At 38.2% G+C, this 24,097-nt stretch overlaps 3 protein-coding genes across 6 annotated transcripts; 1 reads left to right on the top strand and 2 right to left on the bottom strand.

Annotated features, from left to right (window-relative positions):
• The first annotated feature begins 5,090 nt into the window (after window positions 1-5,090).
• LOC104222880 (uncharacterized) lies at window positions 5,091-12,543 on the top strand. Of its 4 annotated transcripts, none has more exons than XM_070155996.1 (5): window positions 5,091-5,637; window positions 10,452-10,525; window positions 10,599-10,730; window positions 10,799-11,493; window positions 11,574-12,543. In XM_070155996.1, exons 3-5 carry the CDS (start codon window positions 10,604-10,606, stop codon window positions 11,727-11,729), a joined length of 978 nt encoding a protein of 325 aa, XP_070012097.1. In that variant the 5' UTR covers window positions 5,091-5,637; window positions 10,452-10,525; window positions 10,599-10,603; the 3' UTR covers window positions 11,730-12,543. The 4 variants fall into 4 exon arrangements, with proteins under 4 accessions (XP_070012097.1, XP_070012096.1, XP_070012098.1 ...); XM_070155995.1 differs by having other exon boundaries at window positions 10,359-10,525; XM_070155997.1 differs by having other exon boundaries at window positions 5,091-5,642.
• An 840-nt stretch (window positions 12,544-13,383) lies between these two features.
• On the bottom strand, window positions 13,384-15,795 carry LOC138878605 (uncharacterized). Its single transcript, XM_070158297.1, has 4 exons — window positions 15,507-15,795; window positions 15,179-15,433; window positions 14,640-14,870; window positions 13,384-13,823 (listed from the first exon to the last, which is right to left on the bottom strand). Exons 1-4 carry the CDS (start codon window positions 15,793-15,795, stop codon window positions 13,384-13,386), a joined length of 1,215 nt encoding a protein of 404 aa, XP_070014398.1.
• Window positions 15,796-16,515: 720 nt separating this feature from the next.
• On the bottom strand, window positions 16,516-17,343 carry LOC138878604 (uncharacterized). The gene has a single exon (XM_070158296.1). It carries the CDS (start codon window positions 17,341-17,343, stop codon window positions 16,516-16,518), a length of 828 nt encoding a protein of 275 aa, XP_070014397.1.
• Between the last annotated feature and the right edge of the window lie 6,754 nt (window positions 17,344-24,097).

Here is a 24,097-nt window from a genome sequence, read left to right as displayed (position 1 = left end):
GCCAAGGTGCTGAATATGCTTAGGAACTGTGCAAGGGTCTTTTGAAAAGCTTGTATAGTAACAAGCGTCTCAGGTGCCTGCGCTCCGACTGGGGCAACTACTGGCTCCTCTATAGCAGCTCGTGCGGGTGCTCTGGCTGAACCACGTAGATGTCTTTAGCCTCTACCTCGGTCTCTCGCGGCTCTAGCAGGGGGAGCGGGTGTCTCGTTATCAGATCCACTTGTACGTGTCATCACTATCTATAAGAGAATAGAAGACAGAAGTTTAGAATTTTGAAGTCAACAATTTCGCACGACAAGGAATCAAAAGAAGTGAAATTTACCTAATATTTCCATAGCCTCCTGAAGATAAGTACAGACGTCTCTGTACCGATCTGCGAGACTCTACTAAACCTGCTTGTGACTCACAACACCTATGAACTTAGAGCTATAATACAAACTTGTGATGACCCACATCTCCCTCCACTAAGACGTCATGATGGCATCTAGTATCTACGACTAGGTAAGCCTAACCAATTGCTGAAATAACAAAAATTGAAGTAAACACTTAATAGCTAACTGCAATAGATAATTAAATAACTGATAACAATGCCCCTCGGCATGTACAATAACCAACACTTTATTAATACACAATATTTTCCCAATATCCGGAACATTATAAGTCACAAGCTACAGAAGAAAAACTAGTATCTCTATACACCAAAGTCTAAGAAAAGAAGTACGGAAGGTAAATAATATATGAGGGAATAGAGGGGGATTCTGAGGTCTGCGGACGCGGTAGATATACCTTAAAGTCTCCAAACTGTCACTGCTCACTGATGACATGGCTGATAAGAAGTAGCTGGATTTGCACATAAAACATGTACAGAAGAGTAACAGGAGTACACCACAACGGTACCTAGTAAGTGCCAAGCCTAACCTCGATCGAGTAGTTACGAGGTCAGGTCAGGGCCCACTGGTATATAATAAATAAAGCAGAAGAATATAGCAATATAATAAGAGATTGGAAATTAACAAAGAGGAAAGCACATCAAATTAACAGTACAACACATAGGGATAACACAATAGGGGATTGCCCGAGATACCGTCTCGTAGTCCCAAAAATATAGATACAAGGAGATCTCCCGAGGTACTGCCTCGTAGTCTCAAAAGTAAATGTGCAGTGAGATCTCCCGAGGCACCACCTCGTAGTCTAAAAAGTAAAGGTGTAGGGGGATCTCCCGATGTACCATCTCGTAGTCTATAAAAGTAAACACATAGCTCAAGCCGCTAAATGCAATAATTAACAGCAATAGTTCTACAATTAAGATTGATACAAGTTAAGAAAAGACAGGAAATCAACTAGTCATGCTGCACAGAGTTCAAATAAGCAGTTAAAGCACGTAGACATGTGATGTTAAACTATACAACATAACTACACTTGCTAGTATAACTCAATTATGATGAAAACAACTTACTACTTAGTAAAAATTGGATTTTTACAATAACTAGCCTGTGTACGAACTCGTCAGCTAGCGTATACAACACTCACATAACACAACAGTACCAAATCCTTAGGGGATTTTCCCCACACAAGTTTATGCAAGCCACTTACCTCAAACCATGCTAAATCAATCAATAAGAATACCTTTTCCATGATTTTCTGACTCCGAATGGCCCAAATCTAACTAAAAGCAATTACATACCATAAATATAACTATAAGAAACTAATATAATTAATGAAATCAAGGCTTTAGCAAAAACTTAAAAAATCACCCCAAAAAGTCAACCCATGCCCACTTCTCGGAATTGGATAAAAGTGACAAAAATCCGAATAACCATTTGACCACGAGTTCAACCATACCAAAATTAGTCAAATCCAATTAGAACTCGACCTTTAAATCCCCAAATTATAGTTTATGAAGTTTCTACAATTTTTCCCAAATTTTCATCTCAAAGTACTAATTAAATGATGAAACCAATGATATATTCATGTATATTAACCAAATCCGAGTTAGAATCACTTACCCTGGCAATTTTCTTGAAAAACCCATGAAAAATCGCCACAAACCGAGCTCCCAATGTCCAAATATGAAATAATACCCTAACTCTCATTTATATAGTACACGTTCTTCCCTCCAATGTGCTGACCACACATTTTTTGGTGTGGTCGCACATCCCAGGTTCTGCGGCCGCGATCCAAATTGAGCGGCCGCACTTAAGAAAAATCTGAACTATCAGGCTTTAGTAAATTAGCCTTAACTTTCAGTACAAATGTCCAATTTATTATTTCATTACACTTCTGGAAACTAGACACAAAGGGCTACAAGTTTCGATTTTGAATCATCTCCAAATTCCTTATAGTTTAAAAGATATAAGCTTCCGAAGTTAGACCGTCTAACCTGCAGAATCTCCGATTTGCGGCCGCGAGAAGAATTGTGCGGTCTGCACTTTTCCTCCCAGGTCCGCACTTGAGGCTTTTCCTCAGCACTCCGAAATGTGCCCTTGCACTTCCAAAGGTACCAGAATAACATCATGGTGCCGAAAATGCCCGGACTCGCTCAAAACTCACCCCGAAAAATACCCCAGCCACTCGGGACCTCAACCAAGCATACCTATAAGTCCTAAAATACCATTCGAACTTAGTCGAGCCCTAAAAACACGTCAAACAACAACAAAAACACGAATCACCCTCCAATCAAAACTTAATAAACTTTTAAACTTCAAACTTCTACAACCGACACCGAAACCTATCAAATCAAGTGTGATTGACCTCAAATTTTGCACGCTGGTGATATTCAACATCATTGACCTACTCATTCTGGAATCCGACCCTGATATCAGAAAGTCCACTTCCGATTAAACTTCCCAAAAGTTAAATTTTCACTAATTCAAGCCTAATTCAGCTACAGACCTCCCTAACACAATTCAGACACACTCCTATGTCCAAAATCACCCAACGGAGCTGACGAAACTCCATTCCGGAGTCGTGTTCACATAGTTCCAACTATAGTCAAAATCCTAGAACTCAAGATTCCATTTTAGGGACTAAGTCTCCCATATCACTCCGAAACCAAAAAACAGAACCTCCCGGCAAGTCACCTAAGCAGAAAAGGATACGGGGGAAGTAGTTAATAGGGGATCGAGGCTAATACACTCAAAATGACTGGTTGGGTCGTTACATCGTGCTTGGGCTGAATCGGCCCCTCCGGTGTCTGCACATCCACAACGGGCGTAAATGCTAGTGGTTATTTACATTGGGCTGGATCTGCTCTATTTTATTTGCATTTGGGCTGGATCTGCCTTATTCTCTGTTGAGTTTTATTGAAAAACCTGAAAGCATGTCTAAATTCTTATATCATTACGTGTAAATTATTAATGTATGAGATTTGACTATCATATTTTTTCATAATATTCCAAACTATTGATGCTATATGTAGGCTGTAATGCTCAAACTTGTCACTACTTTCAGTCCAAAGGTTAGATTTATTACTTATTGAGTTGGTTGTACTCATACTACACCCTGCACCTCGTGTGCAGATCAAGGTATTTCCGGTCACGGCGGTTGCTGACTCGCATAGTTCAGACGTTCGGAGATCATCGAGGTAGCTGCTTTGGCATCCGTAGACCTTGACTCTCCTCCCCTACCTTTTAGTTTATTTATTCAGTTCTACTTCCTAGACGGTGTATCGACTTTGTCATTATGTAGATGCTCATGTACTCGGTGACACCCGGTTTTGGGAAAACTTATGTATTGAGTTACGATATTTTATTCCATTTTATGAGATTTTTTATTTATTTAAACTGTTTTGGTATATTCAAAGTTGAATGTATTGGGAATGTCTACGTAGTCGTTTTTCCTAGTACCATGATAGGCGCCATCACGACAGGTTAGGTTTTGGGTCGTGACAGACAGTCCTATCACTAATTCCTTGGAAAATAATTTGTTGAGTTGACTTAGACTTGCATGTCCATGTCTCTTGTGCCAAAGGAGGGGATTATTCTCCAACACACTTAAGCAAGCGAGTTCATTATCTGAAAGTGTGGACAGATCCACCACATATATGTTAATCACTATTTTCCCTACAAAATTATCTTGTCAGTAGTAAGATTTATCACAAAGTATTTTATAGAGGCAAAAGCTACCATGTTACATCTATCACACAGTTGTGATACACTTATTAAGTTATACTTCGGTCCGTCTATCAATGATAACACCTTTCTTTCCATTTCCAAAGGAGATATTACCTCTTTATGGTCCTCAAGTGAAAGGAAATGGTTTTTGCTTCGTGTCATGTGCTTTGAGCAGCCACTGTCCATGTACCATATTTGGCTGCTCTCCTTCACTTGGACCTGTAAAAGAAAATAAGGAGTTAGTCTTAGGAACCCAAACTAGTTTGGATCCCTTTCTATAGGCAAAAAGATAAATCAAATTCTTTTTAGCCCACCTTGGCAACTTATTCTTTCCTAGAACAAATTTTTGTTCCTTTGACTTGTCTTTTCTTTTGCAGTGCATTCACTCTTATAGTGACCAGTGTTACTATAATGTGTGCAAATCTTGCTCTTAGGGAGTGTGAGGTACTTGTTTTTGGGATCCGACTTAGGTGCAGAGTTCCCAAAGTCAAGTCCCCTTTTGTTGCCACTATGGTGTTCTTGTAGCCATGAAAATGCATCAAAAGATATGTTCTATTTACATGTTCTATCTAGCTCGTGCTTAACCTTAGTCAAGTCCTCTTTCAATGTTCTCACCAGTTCATCTCTTTTCTATAGCTTATCTTTTGCCCTTCCTAGATCTTTTTCTAGTGAGAATTGTCGGTCACTGCCTATCTTTTTACCTGTTCCTAACTCTAGATTTTAAGTTTTCACATCTATGTTCTAGAACAGATGCGTCAAGTGCATGTACCTAATTCTTCAACACCGTATTTTCATTTTCAGTCTCACAAGCCCTAACTTTTAGGTTTTTGCACTTTGCTTTCAAGATGACACACTCCTTTTACAATTGTTCCTTTTCATTATTCACATCATCAGACTCATCAATCAATTCTAGCAGTAGTTCAGATAGTCTTTCTTTAGACAGAAATTTAATTTTATCTTTTAATTGAAAGATACTTACCTAAGGATCTTCATCAGATTCTCCAATAGCCATTAGAGCTCGTTCATCATCATCATCATCATCCAAGCTTTTATCTGAACTATATCCCAGGCAGAAATCATAGCCTTGGTTGATTCTTTGTTGTTGTTTTTCTTAGTATGAACTTGTTCCTTCGTCCACCTCTTTCCTTTTTTCACTCAATTTCCCATAAAAGACACACTACAAAAAATTTGATTTTTAACGACCATTCTTAGCAAAGGGACATAAAATCAGTCGTTAATAATTATTAATTAATGAAAAAGTGGTGTTAACTTTTCCAACTTTTTTTTCCCAATCCGCCAAATCTCCCACCTCACCCCCCCAAAAAAAAAAAATGGAAAAGGCCCTAAGAGTTCGACTTAAACTTCTCTAATAGTTGGTAAACTCTGTTTTGAACGAATTACCAGAGAATTGTGCTACGACAAATTGTAATAATCAGAGTTGGTAAAATTCAGCGAATTAGCAAAAGAAACTGCTCGTCACCTTCATTGACAACAGCTGCTCAGCTTTGAGGTTCTTCTCATCACGGTAAGGTTCAAACTTTTACCCTTTTCTATGTGAATTGAGTAATAATTTCGCTAGAAAAGGCATCTGTTGAGCGATATCTATTTTGAATGAGCAACTGCTATATCTTCTATCATGATTAAATCATCTTCTCTAACAGTTTATTCTGAATGTCAATTTCGTACTATCAGTTTCACTGAGTACCAAGTATAATTGTCGAAATATCGGTTGTCCTAAAATTAAAGTTGATAATTTTTAGTTGTCGTATATATAACTATAGGGTTGTGATCACACTTGTGTGTATATGGATGTTGGTGTTCACTTTGGTGAAAGAATGACACAAAATACAAAAAATGTTTCTATCTATATATTGACTGATTCTACGGTGAGGTCTGCTGGTTAATTGCTTATTTCAATCTGATATATTATTGATTTTCAATCTTGGCCTCTCATCCCTTTTATATTCGATGTCCTGCTTAAATGGAAATTTTTTGTGAAACTTGATTCTTGTTTTAAACTATACAAATTTGATCAGAGATATGGGGTATAAGAATTGGCTAAAGTTATTTGGTAGTATGTCTCTGTTTTCAATCTCAATTGTAGTTCAAAATATCAGTATGAAAGAATGAGCAAGGGTATGTTAGATATGTTGCACTTACTGGAGAGGTGGCTTGTCCAATTTTTGAACTGTATCACAAAGTACTTGCTGTACATTCTTTCCCTCCTCATTCATCACATGATCATGCTCATTGAGCAATGCTTCAAACGAGTTAGAAAACTCGATATTTTTTGATGTTATGACCTGGTCTTTCAGACCTGGAGATCTCGTATTTTTAGGTGATCGATGCGTCACTGCTTGCTACTGATTAACAGGTGATCGAGCAACAACTGTCCAGTCCTTTCCAGCTATATTCTTTAATGTTCCATCTCCCATACCTATCTTCTTTGGCCCATCTTAGAATTAGAGCTATTCCTCAAGCCAACTGCTGCAATTTGCTGTTGCCCGAATGGTACAAAAGCATGTGTATTTGAGCTTAATTCTTTCTTGCATTAACTCCTTTACGTTCCTTCCCCTCATCTTGTGTAACAGTAGCTAATAAACCTACTGGTTTTTGAACTACATCAACAATTGCAGCACTATATTTAGGAGCCCCAACAGTAGGTCGATCACCAGTTGCATTCAATGCAACATTAGGCTCCAACTTCGAACCTATAGTAGTTGCTTCAATTCCACTTTTTTGACTGCCACTGCTACATGATTCTTAGTGTTTTTTCCTTGATCACGCCCTGTAACAGCTACACTACCTCAAAGCATCTACATCTTCAAGACCTTGCCCTTCATCGTGCACAACAGTAGGCTCAATAACTGCTAGTTTTTCAACCATCTCAAGTGCAATAGTATTAGCTTGATCACCCATCTTATGCAAACTTGTATGGTTTTGGAAAGCTGATCCCACAACCTGGTAAATCCTTGCTAACACAGTAGCAGCAGGGATATCTGGGAACTAGAGCTCCTTTCGTTCCTGGGATTGTCAAGAGCTTTTAAGTTATCTATGTCATGAGTTAAAATAGCTTGGAGGATGTTTGTAGGAGTCAAATTATATTGTGCAGCCACTCCACTTGTAATAGCTACCTGTCCAGTAGATTTTTGGATCAAATTAAGCTTAGAAACCGTACCTGATAGTTGCTGTCCAGTCGGAACAAAAGCAGCAACATTAGGACTTAGCTTTGTCTTGCTTTGCACACTAGGAGATGGACTTGCAACCTGATCAACCACAGCTACTGCTCCTTCCTTTGCTTTACCCCCTTGTTGTGTTGACGAACCATTTTCTTGAGTGTTTAGCTCCTGGGAATCACCAACATAATTTTCTTCACCTTCATCATACTCTTCTACTTGGTCAGCCCATGTCTTACGCTTAGAGCTAACTTCCTCCTGTAGCTCGTTTAAATTCTGGACAGGTTCATCATTCAACTCATCTTCACTTGTTATGTCATCATGTTCTTCTCTTGTGTGGTCAGCCCCTCCTTTTGGTTGTTTTGTTGCCGATGACATCATGGATAAAGTTTGCTGGATGTTTGAAACTTGTAACATGTTGCCATATCGATCAAACAAATCATTGGAGGGGATATCATGTTGTGATGTATTCAAACCAACCCCAACTATGCCATTGTTTTCTTTCACCTATTGAAGAGACATTCCTTTCGTTGAATTATGCAAAAACCCAGGCAGAACTTGCGAAGGATTCATGCTCTCCAGAATTTTAGCTCCAATTGGAGTAAGATTAACATTAGAAGGTGCAATAGAGTTATTCGAAACTACAACAAGCTGCCCATTCTTATCTGTTGAATCCTTCTCTATGTTGGCACTTGTTAGCCGATCCTCCACCACCAGAACATCATAAGCATTTGTACTACAAAAATGCTTGTCACCAACAGATGGATTTTGAGAAAGAATTCCAGCTGATGCCTTTTTTTGTGTGTTACTGAACTCAAGCCTTCCTCTCTATTCACATCCGCTCCTTGCTACTAGAGTTTGTAACATGTTCCAATAGTTCATTAGGTTTAGTAGATTGTGCAGCAGATTATGCTAGAACTGCACCAGTTCTGCCTGAATTCACAAACAACTGCCCAGCTTTTTTCTCCTTTCCTACTTGCACTCTATCTTTTGCTTGATCATCTGTAATTTGTTGCGACTGCCCTGCTATTTCCTTTGCCTTAACACCTTCATCAGTTGCACTATCCAAAACTTTCACACCTTGAACACCTTGCCCCTGAATATGCACAGCACTAGGTTTCAAACATGCTGATTTTTTAACTTCAAGTGCAGTAGTTGTTTAATAACTGATGGGTTTTCAACCATTTCAAGTGCAGCAGCATTAGCTTGATCTCCCCCCTATTCAAATTTGTGTGATTTTGTAAAGCTGATCCTACAACCTTGTAGATCATCGCCAAAGCTGTGGCAGCAGGGATGTCTCTAGGAAGTTTGGATTTGACAAGAATTTTCTGTTGATCATCACTCATCTACACAGTGTTTTTAGCAGCAATCTTACCACTGTTTCCTCCTTGATCAACCAATGAAACTCCTCGATCATGTATCCTTTCTAGCGACACATCTGGCCTTTTCAAAGCAGTACCTTTAGGCGTAGGATCACTTGTAGCAATTGTAGCAGCAGCTGTTTGTAAAACCTGTTCAAGATGCCCAGGTGCAACACTATTAACCTTGGTAGCTTTAGTAGCCTGCACATTAGCTGGTACATCCTCTGAATCCTGCACAAGGCTGCTTCAACTGGGACTGTGTTTAACCAAAAAGTGGAATTTCGGTTAAAGGCTTAATTTAGAAGAACTCGGGTTACTAATAATCAAAGAATGAATAAAGGAAAGTGATTTTGCCAACACAATAAGGCCATTATAGACAATTAAAGGCATTAAATTCTACATTACATAATCATTGGGATTCAACACAGATTCCCTAACGTTTTTAGTATTTAATGCTTATTAAATACTGTATCTGTACTCTCTTTTGCTGTCAGATTCATTCTTCTTGATTTTTGGATTAAATAGGTATGAGCGTTAAGTCTTCTGAATAACCGCTCGTGCCTCTTCATGTGCCTCTGCTCATATTTGTTGCAACTCGTGCCTCTTTGTTAATCATAACTCTTTGACCAGTCTACGTGTCGTGACACGTCATCTTCCAATCACTTTAATATGTAAACTCAATTTTTCCCAATACAGATAGTCCCCACCACTTGCCATTTATTCATCAATATAATATTTGGGAAGTGGAATTCATTAAAACGGGAATTTTTGTCACCATTAATGCTATAGCAAAATCAACGCTTCATTTGTCACTTCCATTTAATGCTCTTCACGCGTGGCACCCCTTTTACTGGTTCTGCAACTTTGCAACGCTTTTTAGGACTTTTTCACGGCTTCACTAACCACGAAGCGTCAGATATCATTATGACCTTTCCATCATTGCACATTTTCCTTTGACGGTTGCTTCGCAGTATAAATATAGTTTTCTTCTCTGTCTTTATCACATAAAGTTCTCAAAATATTCAGTTCTTGAATCTTTGTTTGCTTCTTCCCCGTACTATCATGTCTTCATCAAACTCTAACCCTAGTAGGGTCCCCATAGTTGCTAACTTCCCTAATGCCCCCAGTAGGAGCAGAAGAGGAGGTAGGCTTCGTAATTTAGGATCTTCATCCTTACGTGGTTCTTCTCTTCCTTCGCCTAGTTCTGGCCCTTCTTCTAGAACTAGAGGTTCTCTTTCACACAGATCTTCTTCAAGAGGTAAGGAATCTTCTGAACCTCTTTGTGAACCTCTAGTAGAAGAGATAGTTCCTGCCGAACTATCTTTCTATAATGACAGAGAATCTCTTAGAAATCAAGTATCTTCTTTAGATTGTGCTGATATCTATCCCACTTAAATCAGTGAAGGTTTGAGTTCTTTAGTTCGTAGAGACTGCCATTGGAGTCATGACTTTCCTATCATTATTCCCAATCTGAATCAAAGAATTACCTATTACTTAACCGGTTTTTCCTTTGTCTATACGTACAATTTCACATTAGAATTCAAACCTGCTATTGATCCTGTTATTCTCGAGTTCTGTCGTTTCTTTGATGTTTGCTTAGGTCAAATTGGCCCAATAATATGGAAGGTTGTTGCCTGTTTGAGGCATTTGACCAACATAGCCAGTGTGTCTTTTACTTTCCCACATCTAATTCATCTTTACTCCCCTAGACTCTTTCGCAATGGTGTTTTTACACTAGTAGCCAGGAGCAAAAGAGTTCTAGTTAGCCCTGAAGATGACAAAGATCGTGGCTGGTATGCCAGGTTTGTTGCTGCCCCCACTGTTGGTTTAGTGGGTGATGAGAACGTTCCCTTCCCTGAGAAGTGGAATTTTGCATGTGAGTCTTCTAACTTTCTCGTACCTTTTTCTTCAATTTTGTTGATTTTTCTAATTTTACTTTTCTTTTCTAGCAACCATGGGAGTTGTGGAAGATGTTCCCAATTTCCGTGATTGGGTAGGAAAGTTGTTGAGTATTGCACAAATGGATGGTAGATCTTGGAAGACCCTTTCCCAACGTTTTGGTTGGAAAGTAAAAACTCATGGTAAGAGCTTTTATTTTATTTTACATATTATTTTTTCCTGAACTTATCTCAATCCTTCTTTCTATTAGGATTTGCTATTCGAGGAGTTATTGTTGAGGCGGTTGCGGCTTCTCATATCTCTTTGGAAAGGGCTCAAGAAATAATTCTGGGCTCTTCATCGAAAAGAAAATCCGTTGATGACCAAGACTTTGAAGAAGAGGAAGACGGGGGTTCCTTGGTAACAAGGCCACAGGCTCGTAGATGCATTATTTCCGATGATGAAACAAAAGCGTCCCCCCACCGTTCTATTCCTCTTACCAAATCTGTTGAAGCCCTGGTAGTGATCCCTGATGAAGTTGATGATGCTCCCGCTGCTGCTCATGATTCTGTTGAGCAGCGTTTTGACCGCGGGTTTGGTAGTGAAAGTTTAAGTCCCATTTCTGATGAAACTCCCTTGGCTTCTTTTTCTCCTCCCGTGCATGTGACTCCTACTTTGCCGATTATGGCTGCTTCCATTCCTCCCCATGATGTTTTTACTACTTCTACTGTTCCTCCTTCGACAATTCCTCCCCCACCTGCTCACCGTGCTGAGGTTGGCTCCTCAAGTAGGAGTGGTGCTATGAGGCAAGTAATTATTGAAGTCCCCACTGAGGTCAACCTTTTAAGGAAATCGGGTCAAGCAGATGTGTGGCTAAAGCCTTTAATTGGTCCTGTTGAGAGAGCCAAGCTAGAGAGCCATAGTTCTTTGACTTTGATGAATGACATTGTGCATGCTTCTTTAAAGGTATTCCTTTTTTGTAGATTTTAGTTTGCCATTATTCTATCTTTGAGATTCTCATTTCCTTCCCTTTCCCCCCTTTTTAGGCCAATCTCATCGGCACGGAGATGATGAAAAGGGTTACCCTCTCAGAGCAGTTAGTGTGTGATTATCAATTGGAGGCATGTAATTGGAAGGAACAGTATGAAAGTCTTCAGATCGACGTGGAGCTCTTAGAAGAAAGTAAGAGTACCTTGGAGTAGCAGGTGCGGGTCTTGACTTCGAAATTGGCAATTGAAAAGGCTCCCTCAAGTCAAGCAGATAAGGAGAAGTCTCGTCTTGAAACCTCTTTTTCCGAGCAGCTTTCTAAGGCAAGTGAAGAGATCAGAGAGTTGAAGGCTCTCTTGGCTGAGAAAGAAGCATATGCTGGTGAACTTGTGCAAAATTTGACCCAAACTCAGAAAGATCTCCGGGTATCTTCTGATAAGTTTTGTTCTTTAGAAAATCCCACGCCTCTCTTCAAGTTTCTTATGAATCTGCCTTGGCTGAAAATGAAAAGTTAAAAAATGAAATTGCTGATTGGGAAAGAGACTACGAGATCCTTGAAGATAAATCTGCCATTGAAGTGAGTTGGGCGTTTTTGAATTCTCGCCGCGATACCCTTGTTAAAGCCAGCCAAGAGAATTTTAACTTGGAATTTGAGTTAGCCAAGATCAAAGAGACTATTGAGAAGGCTCAGCAAAACTAAGATTTTTCTTCTCCCGTAGCTGAAGATTTTGAAAATGTTGAAATTGATACGGATATCCCCACTCCTTCAAGCCAAGTTGAGCCCGCTGCTATTGAGGTCCCTGCTTCAGTCCCTTTATCAAATCAGTGAGAAGTTTATTTGAACTCCTTTGTGTTGTGTTTTTTTCCTTTTTGGTGAAATGTGGTTATAACCCTTGGTCTCATTTGAGGGTTTGTTTTGGAAGTTTAAGTCCCCAGACCTTTTATGGGGCAATATGTATAAACAATTTTCAGTTTATGACTAAGCTCATACTTAGTCTAAGCTTTTTAATAGTAAGAAGTTTTTTGTTACTATTTGAACTTCTGTTTTATTTATTCTTGCCTTTATTTCTAAGGTTTTACTGAATAACTTACATTTTTACTCTTCAAAAAATGCTTTTGTTAACTTTATGAATACCTAAATTAATTATGAATTTTATAAAAGAGGGCCCTTTAATATGAGACACTTAATGAAGAAGACGTCTCAACTTTATAACGGTGTTAATATACGATAAAAGAAATAGGAATACACATGTTTCTTGAAATAACTTTAACAAGTTTTTATTTGAACTTTGTCTAGTTTTGAATAACACTTTACATGTATTTGAATTACTTCTATAACTTTATATGAGACACTTGTTATAGATGAAGACTGCTTAACCCGTTTGAATTTCTATCAGAATAATTGTAACCCTAGACCGGGAAGTTTAATTTATTCCACATGCCTTGCAGGTCGTGACTCATCATTTAGTACGGGCTAGCTTTTTGCCTATCATCTAAAATCGTTAGTAAAATTTTAACAATTCAAAAATAGAATTAAACATAGATACTTGACTGTGGGTATTCCTTAGAAATAGTATCTCTTCAAATGAACAACATTCCAGTGCGAAGGTAGTATTTTGCCATCTATCGTTTCCAGCTCGTATGCTCCTTTTACTGCAATACCATGAATCTTATAGGGTCCTTCCCAGGTTGGACTCACTTTTCCCGCATTGGCTGCCTTCGTAGATTGAAAAACCTTTTTGAGCACGAAGTCCCCAATCTTGAAGAATCTTAGGCGTGCTTTTCAGTTGTAGTATCGTTCTATGACCTGCTTTTGTGATGCCATTCTTATTAATGCAGCTTCTCTTTTCCCTTCAAGTAGATCAAGATTTATGTGCATTTCTTCGCCATTAGATTCTTCTGACGCTTGTGTAAAGAACTTGGCTCTCCTATCTCAACTGGAATTAAAGCTTCAACTCCATAAACCAATGAAAATGGTGTTTCTCCCGTACTTGTTTTTGTTGTTGTGTGGTATGCCCATAAAACACCAGGTAACAATTCTGGCCAATTACCTTTGGGTTCCTCCAAACGCTTCTTTAGATTGTTGATAATGACTTTGTTTGTTAACTCAGCTTGTCCATTACCCACCGGATGATAAGGTGTGGATGTTATCCTTTTGATATGCCAACTTTGAAAAAACTCTGTAATTTGTGCACCTATAAATTGAGGGCCATTATCACACACAATTTCCTTTTTCACACCGAATCGACATATGATATTTCGCCAAATGAAATCTCTAACTTCTTTTTCTCGCACCTGTTTGAATGCTCCTGCTTCCAGCCATTTAGTAAAATAGTCAGTAAGTACAAGCAAGAATTTTACTTGTCCTTTTGCTTGTGGTAGTGGACCCGCGATATCCATTCCCCATTTCATAAATGGCCACGGTGCAATGACCGGATGTAACAACTCTGCAGGTCTATGCATGTTATTACCGTATCTTTGGCACTTATCACATTTAGCCACAAAATTTTTCGCTTTTTCTTCCATTTTAGGCCAGTAATAACCTGCCCTAATCATGGTTCTTACCAGTGATCTTCCTCCGGCGTGATTTCCACAATGCCCCTTGTGTATCTCTCTCATTACATGTTTCGTTTGTGAAGGCCCGAGGCACCTTGCTAAGGGTCCACCGAACATTTTTCGATAAAGATTGCCTTACTTTAAACAATATCGAGCAGCCTTTTTCCGAAGCGCGTGAGCTTTTTTCTTGTCTTCAGGGACGGTTCCATACTGCAAAAAAACAACAATCGCGTTCCTCCAATCCCAGGTTAAGTTATTAAAATTTAACTCATTTTTATCTGGATCAAGCACTGAATGAAACAAATGAATTACGGAAGCATTTTCATTGCTTGCCACGTCTGCTGCAGATGCGAGATTGGCTAGGGCGTCCGCCTCGACATTTTCATCTCTTGATATTTGCATAACTTTCCAGGTTTGGAATTGCCTGATCAGATCCTGTACCTTCTCTAAGTACTGCTGCATCCGTGCTTCCCTGACCGTATAAGTCCCCAGCATTTGATCAACTACGAGCTACGAATCGCTTTTGATCACAATCTGATTAATGCCGAGTTCTCGTGCTAGTTCTAAACCTGCAATCACAGCTTCATACTTTGTCTCATTGTTAGTTATAGAATGACATTTAATGGCTTGTCGAATGGTTTCACCCATAGGTGGTACCAAAACAATTCCCAAGCCTGCACCCTTCACATTAGAAGAACCATCAGCGAATAAGGTCCAAATTCCCGGATTAGAGCCGGTGAACACTTGCAATTCTTTTTCTGCTTCCAATTGCATTCCTTGGCTAAAATTAGCCACAAAATCTGCTAACACTTAAGATTATCGCGGTTCTAGGCTGGTATGCGATGTCATATTCACTTAATTCTATAGCTCATTTGGCTAACCTACCTGACAACTCATACTTATGTAATGTATTGCGTAATGGATAAGCAGTTACTACAACGATAGGATGACACTGAAAATAAGGCCTTAATTTTCTATATGCTATGATTAATGCAAGTGCAAGCTTTTCTTACTGAGGATACCGTGTCTCTGTATCTAATAAAGATTTGCTGACATAATAGATCGGAGATTGTTTACCTTGGTCTTCACGGACTAAAACAGCACTTACCGCTACTTCTGAGACAACAAGGTAGATAAGCAATCTTTCCCCAGCCTTTGGTTTTGCGAGTAATGGCAGATTTGACAGGTATGCCTTCAAATTTTTGAGTGTATTCCTCAGTCCATTCGAACTGATCTTTCTTTTTAAGAGCTGAAAAGAACTTAAAGCATTTTTCTGATGATTTAGAAATGAACCTCCCCAAGGCTGCAATTCTTTCTGTCAACCTCTGCACTTCTTTTCTACTTGTAAGCATGTCAGGAATTTCTTCAATGACATTAATCTGTTGTGGGATTCACTTCAATACCACGGTTAGAAACAAGAAAACCTAAAAACTTACCTGATGCAACACCGAATGCACATTTCTCAGGATTTAATTTCATGTTAAATTTTTGCAAAATTTGAAGCGTATCAGATAGGTGTGATATATGATCTCCTGAATGCTGAGTTTTAACGAGCATATCGTCTATATAAACCTCCATGGTTTTTTCCAAATGTTCTTGAAACATTTTGGTCACCAGTCTTTGATATGTTGCGCCAGTTGTTTTAAGACCAGAGGGCATTACTTTATAACTGTAAGTCCCCCTATCTGTTATAAATAAAGTTTTTTCTTCATCCACATGATCCATTTTGATCTGATTATATCCTGAATACGCATCTAAAAAGCTTAACAACTCATGCCTGCAGTAGCATCAATTAGTTGATCTATATGTGGTAATGGGAAAAAAATCTTTAGGTCAAAGTTTGTTAAGGTCTGTGTAAGCTGCACAAACTCGCCACTTACCATTCTTCTTTGGTACTACAATGGTATTGGCTAACCAATTAGGATACTTTACCTCGCGGATAGACCCAATTTTTAGTAATTTTTGAACCTCATCTTGAATCACCTAATTTTTGAAAGTTCCTTGCTCTCTCTTCTTTTGTTTGACAGGTGTATATGATGGGTCTTCCTTTAATTTGTGAGTTATTACCTCCAGTGATATTCCTGTCATATCAGAGTGGGACCAAGCAAAATAATCCACGTTAGTTTTTAAAAATTCAATCACCTTACCTTTCATGTCTTGGCTTAGATTGGCCCCTAAGTAGACTTTCCTTTCAGGCCATTGTGCAAATAATATTACAGCTTCCAGTTCTTCAATCTTTGTTTTGATATTTTCATTTTCTTCTAGTTCTTGAATGGCATCTGGCCTTGAGTCCACGTCTGTTCATCCTTGTTCAGTTGAGGTTTGTGTTGTGGTACCCTCAACTGGATTCTGTAATTGTTATTTTTCTTCGTTTCCCGTGCTTGAATCTGCTACAGAATTGATGCTTCTGGATGTATGTTGATCCCCATGGATTTGACATATTTCTCATGGTGATGGAAATTTAATAACTTGGTGCAAGGTTGACGGAACGACATCCATCTTGTGGATCCATGGTCTTCCAAGGATCATATTGTAAGCCATCTCCATGTCTACCACCTGAAATTTTGTATCCTTGACAACTCCTTCTGCGAATGTTGTAAGTATTACCTCCCCTTTTGTCACTACGCTGGAATTGTCAAATCCAGACAGAGTATATGCCTTTGGTATTAATTTATCTTCGGCTTGCATCTCACGTAGCACTCTTAGCAAAATAATGTTCACGGAACTACCTGGATCAATCAAAACTCGTTTCACATTAGTATCATGTACAACTAAAGATATTACCAGTGCATCGTTATGTGGGAATAATACGCCATCCACGTCTGCATCATCAAACGCAATGCTTTCTTCCTCTAAGACATGCCGCACCCGCTTCCCGTGGGTAATTTTGACTTTGGAGACTTTATTGGCTGTTATGTACGTCACACCATTGATGTCTTCACCTCCACTTATCACATTAACGGTCCTTTTGGGAGAAGGTGGTTTTGGGGGCTCCTGCCTATTCTTCATATATGCTTGCTTACCTCTCTCACTGAATAATTCAGTGAGATACCCTTGATTTAATAGATGATCAACTTCACCTTGCAGCAACCTGCAGTCTGCCGTTTTATGCCCGTGATCATTGTGAAATTCGCACCAGTGATTAGGGTTGCGCCTGTTTGGGTTCGATCTCATTTCTTTTGGCCACCATACTTTATCACCCATGCTTCTTAAAACAGCTACGAGCTCGGAAGTGCTTACATTAAAATTATAACCGCCAAACCTTCCTTTCATGTTTCTATCATCATCCTGTGGCTCTCGCTCGTTTCGATCTTTCCCAAATCTTTATGATGAGCCTGACTCTCTATTCCTCGACCTATGATCGTACCTCGGATTGTCCTATTTTGACCGTGAACCTTTTCCTACTGGACCCATATATGGTTCGTACCTATTTTTACCAGGCCTTTTTCGGTTTCCGCCCGTCTCGAACTCACCTTTTCTTCGTTTTGAGATCGTGAGATAATATCCTCTTCTATCCTTAGCTTCGTGATGTACCTATTATAAACGCCATTCCACGTTGTTGCTGAGAATTCACGAAAACTTTCCTTGAGTCGTCTCGTGGCTTCAGAGCTTTTTCATTCAAATTACTTGTGAAGGCTATAGCTGCCCAATTGTCAGGTACATGCGGTAACGTCATTCTTTCACGTTGGAACTTGTCCATGAACTCTCTAAGCAATTCTGAGTCCCCTTGCTTGATTTTGAAAATATCTTCCATTCTTTTTTCGACTTTTTGAGCCCCCAAGTGTGCTTTGATGAAAGAATATGCAAGCTCAGCAAAAGAATTTATGGAATTTTCGGGTAAAAGAGAATACCATGTTAATGATCCCTTAGTGAATGTTTCACTGAATGTTTTGACCAATACTGATTCAATTTACTGTTTGGTCAAGTCGTTGCCTTTTACGCCTGTTGTGAATGCAGTCACGTGGTCTCATGGATTAGTTGTTCCATCGTATTTTGGGATTTCAGGCATTTTGAATTTCTTTGGAATTGGGGGAGGAGCAGCACTTGGCTTCCAGGGTTGTTGTGAATATTTATCCATATCTATCCCTTTAATTACGGGCGGCATCCTAGGAATTTGCTCTATGCGGTCACTTTGCTCTTTGAGTTGTTTCTGCAATGTTAGTACTAAATTTTGTAAATCAGAATTAACTAAGTTACCCGGTTCTCCTTTTCGTGATTCAGTGGGGGTTCCACCACTGCCTGAATTAGCAAGCCCAGAATGAGGGTTCTCCAAAGTGTTGTTATTTGGAGTAGGTGTGGGTGGTGTGGCAGGTAATTGATTAACAAAAGCCTCAAGAGCTTTGTTGACTTGTTGAGCGATTAGCTTTTGCAAAGCTTCATCAATAGCTTCAACATTTTCAAATTGAGCATTTCCATTTGCATGAGATCCATCAGGAATGCCCTATCGATATCGTCGAGGGGAGCTTTGTGGAGAAGGGATTGGGATGTGGTCATCCTGTGGATTCTCCTAGAGTTGTTAGTTTCCTTGGGTGTTGTCATTGATGTTCGACATAGTTGATGCACCAAAAAAGGTTAGGCTAAGAAAGAATAGATTATCAGATTTCCGGTAACAGAACCAATTTGTTTAACCAAAAAGTGAAATTTCGGTTAAAACCTTAATTTAGAAGAACTCGGATTACTGATAATGAAATAATGAATAAAGGAAAGTGATTTTTCCAACAATAAGATAATCATAAGAAAACAAAGTAAACCAATGTATTCAGATAGTATTTCGTGTCTCTACAAATGATACATTCTCTTCCTTCTATAGCTATCTCCAAGTTATACGTTATGCCTTTGTCATAATAAGACCATTATAGACAATTAAAGGCATTAAATGCTACGTTACATAATCATTGGGATTCAATACAGATTCCCTAACATTTTTAGTATTTAATTCTTATTAAATACTATATTTGTACTCTCTTGTGCTGTCAGATTCATTCTCCTTGATTTTTGGATTAAATAGGTACAAGCGTTGAGTCTTCTGAATAACCGCTCGTGCCTTCTCATGTGCCTCTGCTCGTATCTGTTGCAACTCGTGCCTCTTTGCCAATCATAACTCTTTGACCAGTCTACGTGTCATGACACGTCATCTTCCAATCACTTTAATATGTAAACTCAATTTTTCCCAATACAGACTGCATCAATCCCATTAACGACAACTGAATAATGCACAGTAGTAGCTTGTTGATTTTCAATAGCTTGCAACTGCAATAACTTCTATTGCCCGTCTACTAAACTGCTGGTTCAAATTCGTAAGTTGTATGATCTAGACCTTAAGAGATTTAACATATCATATGTGTGATCATTGCGAGGAAATTTAATGGCAGCTCTTGTGATGCTAATTGATGAGAAAAATCTTCAAAATGAAATTGTAGATAATATACAGAAATAGAAGGTGATTCGCAGCTCTATATTCTAAGTATCATCTTCAGAATCAAAGGATAAAGAGATGCAGAGGGGACAGAGGAGATGACCAATTTTCAGTTCCTAATAACCATAGTTCTTCGCTCATAAGATAATAAAGTAAGTGGTATTCTATTATTAAACCAGATCTTATCTCAAAGTTGAAACACTTGCCAATTTAAACATTCAGAAAGGCATATATACACGTGGATTGCTCGCTCTCTCCCTTTTCTTCTTCTGGTGCAAAGGAATTTAGACCCCACTGTGTGGGAATTGTTGTTGCTGGTGCAAAGGAATTTACTTGAACAGCTGTATAGATTTTGTGGGTTTCTAAAATGAAATCCATATTGTATAGTTCTTTTTCCCAAGATGGCACTTGTATAATGATTTAGCAACAGTGAGTTATATAACATTTGCTAGCACCTATCAAAAATGAAAAGAAGCATATTAGAATTCTCAGTATAACTGAAGGGTTCTTATGAAGAATTCCAGTTCATTTGTAGCTTATTTATAAAATCTTTATAAAATATATTCTCAATTTTCAAAAGTACTAAAAATTTAACATATTTATTCATCCTTTACTGTAAAAATTAAGGGTATTACATGGGATATAGGCTAGTGAAATGGTGGATGTGAGAAATTATTCAAACGGATTATAAAAATAATGTTCGAACGTAGATTGACTAATATTCCTTAGTAAAGGTGACTAGTATGTTTTTATTCGCTTATGTTCATTTCTTGTTCATTGTCATACTAATATTTTTTGGTTGATTATATATGTATATCAATTTTGTGTATGCACCAGATTATGGCACCTAATAAGCAATGGATGGAACTTATTCATGATCGACTTGATAACGCTTACATACTTGGGGTGGAGACCTTTATGGATTTTGCTTTTAAAAGATTAGGGGGAACACGCGAAATACGTTGTCCATGCGTCAAATGTTGTAATGAAATTTCAGAAACACGTGAGATGGTTAGGTCACATTTAATAGTATACGGAATGATCCAAAATTATACCCTTTGGTATCACCATGGGGAGAGATTAGGTGAGTCTTCTTCAGATTATGAATTTGTAGATGATAAGATCAATGAAGAGGGTGATGGTGAGGATGAAATACATGAAATTTTAAGAGATTTATATCCCACTTTTGAAGGAGACAATATGAACAATGACGGTGATGTGCAGTTTGAGGAGGAACAAAATATTGAAGCAAAAAGATTCTATAGGATCTTAAAAGATTTTGAGCAACCATTGTACCAAGATTCAAAAGTTTCTAAACTTTCTACTTTGGTTAAGTTGCTTCATATCAAAAGTATTGGTAATTGGAGTAACACGTCATTTACAATGTTGTTGAAACTCTTGAAGGAAGATTTATTGCCGGATGGATCAAACTTGCCAGATTCATATTATGAAGCAAAGAAGGTAATTCGACACCTAGGGCTTTCTTACAAGAAGATTGATGCATGTAAAAATGATTGCATGTTATACTGGAATGATGATAAGTCTCTTTAGTCTTGCAAAGTTTGTGGTGCATCTAGATGGAAGAAGGATAAACATAACGGGGAAACCAAATTTAAAAGTGGAAAAAAGATACCATACAAGATTTTACGTTATTTTCCTCTAAATCCAAGACTTCAAAGATTATTTATGTCCTCGAAAATATCTACTCTGATGAGATGGCACCATGACAAACGAGTTGATGATGGAATAATGAGGCACCCAGCTGATTCAATAGCGTGGAAAACATTTGATGAACTTCATCAATCTTTTGCATCTGAGCCTCGTAATGTCCGACTTGGACTTTCTAGCGATGGTTTTCAACCATTTGAAAATTCCAAAACTCCATGTAGCACTTGGCTTGTGGTACTTATTCCTTATAATTTACCACCTTGGCTATGCATGAAGAAAGAAAATTTTATTTTGTCGATGATTATTCCTGGTCCTGAGAGTCTTGGAGATGCTATTGGTTTCTATCTCAAGCCTTTGATAGAGGAATTAAAGGAATTGTGGGAATCTAGAGTGGAGACCTTTGATGCGTCAACTAAACAAAATTTCGTGTTACATGCATCTTTATTATGGACCATTAATGACTTTGATCAGTCTTTTCACAATTGTAGCATCCATCATTAGCCTGCTTCTCTGGAGCTCTTGCCTTGTTGTAGCTTCCACTTCTTAAAGAACTCTTTCCTCTCCTTAGGTACTTCTTGAAGTCTTTGGTAATCATTGCCATTTCATCATTTTCCAAGTCAGAAAATTTAGTAGTTCTGAGTGTCAGACTCCTTTCCTTCTTAGGCACATCAATTTTCATGATTTGTCTTCTAAGTTCATAAGTTGTGAGATTTCCAATTAACTCACACAAAGAAAGTGTAGAAATAATCTTTGATTCCTGAATGGCAGTGATCTTGCTTTCCCATGTTATTGGCAAGACCCTAGTTAGTATCTTCTCAACCCTCCCATCTTCAGGGATGATCCTTCCAAGAGACTTTAGTTTATTTGTTAATGTAGTGAACCTTTTGTACATATCCTGAATGGTTTTTTCATCTCTCATGGCAAAGTTCTCGTACTGAGAGTATAGTAGGGTTCCACTTGATCTTTTCACTTAAGATGTTCCTTCATGGGCACCTTGCAGTGTGTCCTAAATTTGCTTGGCAGTGGAGCAGGCTTGAATTCTACTTTACTCATCTGGACTAAGTCCACAGACAAGTCATTTCTTGGCTTTGGCATTCTTTTATCACTTCTTCAAATCCTCAGTATTGTAATTAACTCTTGTATTTGGCACATTTACTCCTTCAGCATTTTTCTTCAAAGTGGACAGTGGACCATCAGTAATTATGCCACATAGCTTGTAGTCCTCGGCCTATATGTGATCCCTCATCCTTGTCTTCCTCCAAGTGTAGTACTGGATATTGAAGAGCGGTGGCCTAGTAGTGGATTGCCCTTCCCAATCTAGGTGGTGCACTTATATTAATCTTTTCCTAAGGTGTCAGCCTCTTCAAGAATAACCCACTATAATACTAATTGGTATTTTATACTTTAATACCACACAAGAGAAGGGTGATTTGTATGGTGTCCACTTTTCACGTGCATTGATTATAGAAGGATCTGGTTCTTCTATGCATTCCTTATTCTACTATTGTAGAATAAATAAAGCAAAAAGTAAAGAACACAAGTATTTTAACGTGGAAAACACCTGGCTCAACCAGTAAGATTTTTCCCAACACTTAACTTAAACACTAAGCCAAATAACAATGTTTACAAAACTCTTATAAACCTAAGGATTACCTCTAACCCTTGTGGCAACCAGCCTCAAGTTGTTGCGACAGCTTCAAGTTAACTCTAACTTGAGCAATATAATTCAAAGTACCTAGTACAAATGCTTCTAAAGAAAGTTGAAAGGTACAACTCAAAATTCCTACAACAATTGAAATAGAATAAAAGACAAACACTTGGAACTGGTTTTTCTATCTGGTTCATGTAGCTCCAGGTTTGCACACTTATAACACACAGAAATTGCTTGCAAAATGCCTTGCTATTTTCCTCTCAATTCTTGCTTAACTTCAGCATTTGTGCGTTACCTGTAAAAGAGAATACAAATGACATACGTATATAGAGTTAGTAGGATTAGGATTAACTAGAGTTCTAATGCTTTACTCTTCCTTGGTGGAAGAGTTCTAGTTAACATCAATCTCTAACTCTTCCCATATCTAGGATAGAGTTATCTTCAAGTAAGGAGTCCTGCTCTTATCTATTATGCAACCTTTTCGTTCAGGGAATATCAGATATAACCACTTATACTTATCCTCTTCACGTGCATGCCTTGTGCTTAAATCTACGCATACCCTATGTACACTGTGCATGAACCTGATTCATGCATGCGTTCCTTTGTCAATCATCAAACTAAAAAGCTGTTAAGGCCAACAGAGACGCTTGGGTAGAAGGAAACTCAGATCAGTATTTGTGACTCTTATGGTTAATGCTTGATTTGATATAAATGGCAGGTATAAATCATACAACAAATTTGAAAGGATTTTGGTCAATTCAAAAAATAAATTAACTAATGCGTTATTAGCTCATTGATCATTTTCTGTTTTATGAACTTCTAAACAATTTGTGCAGAATTTGAAATAAACACGAGTATACTTCATTAGTTGGTAAATTTGGTTTGTTGATGCCAAAAGATTATTTTTCTCTACTAAGTGTTCAGTAACTAATAAAATTCTGTGACAAATTCATTTACAGTTAAACTCGTGCAGAAATGAGCCAAGACTTACTTTGGGCCCATCGTAATGGCAATGCCTACAATTACAATGATAGTCAATGCTGAAAGGAAAAGCTAAGCTTGCCCTTTCTTTTCCTCTAAAGATGTAAAAAGGAATTTGTGTCTTTTAAAATAAGTTTATGTTGTATATACGGGTAGTGTGATGACCCGATATGTCATCTTATAATTTAAACTGAATTCTGTTATCTGAAATCTTTAAAAGTTATGTTCTAGCTTTTCTCAATTTGCGTGCACAGTCTGGGTGTCTTTACGAAAAGTTTGTATGTTAAAAACGGATAAAAAAAAGAAATTTT

This window comes from Nicotiana sylvestris, chromosome 9 (assembly GCF_000393655.2).
Source record: "Nicotiana sylvestris chromosome 9, ASM39365v2, whole genome shotgun sequence".
NCBI lineage: Eukaryota > Viridiplantae > Streptophyta > Magnoliopsida > Solanales > Solanaceae > Nicotiana > Nicotiana sylvestris.
The sequence above is the reverse complement of the archived record's forward strand: the minus strand, read 5'-3'. Positions and strand labels throughout refer to the sequence as shown.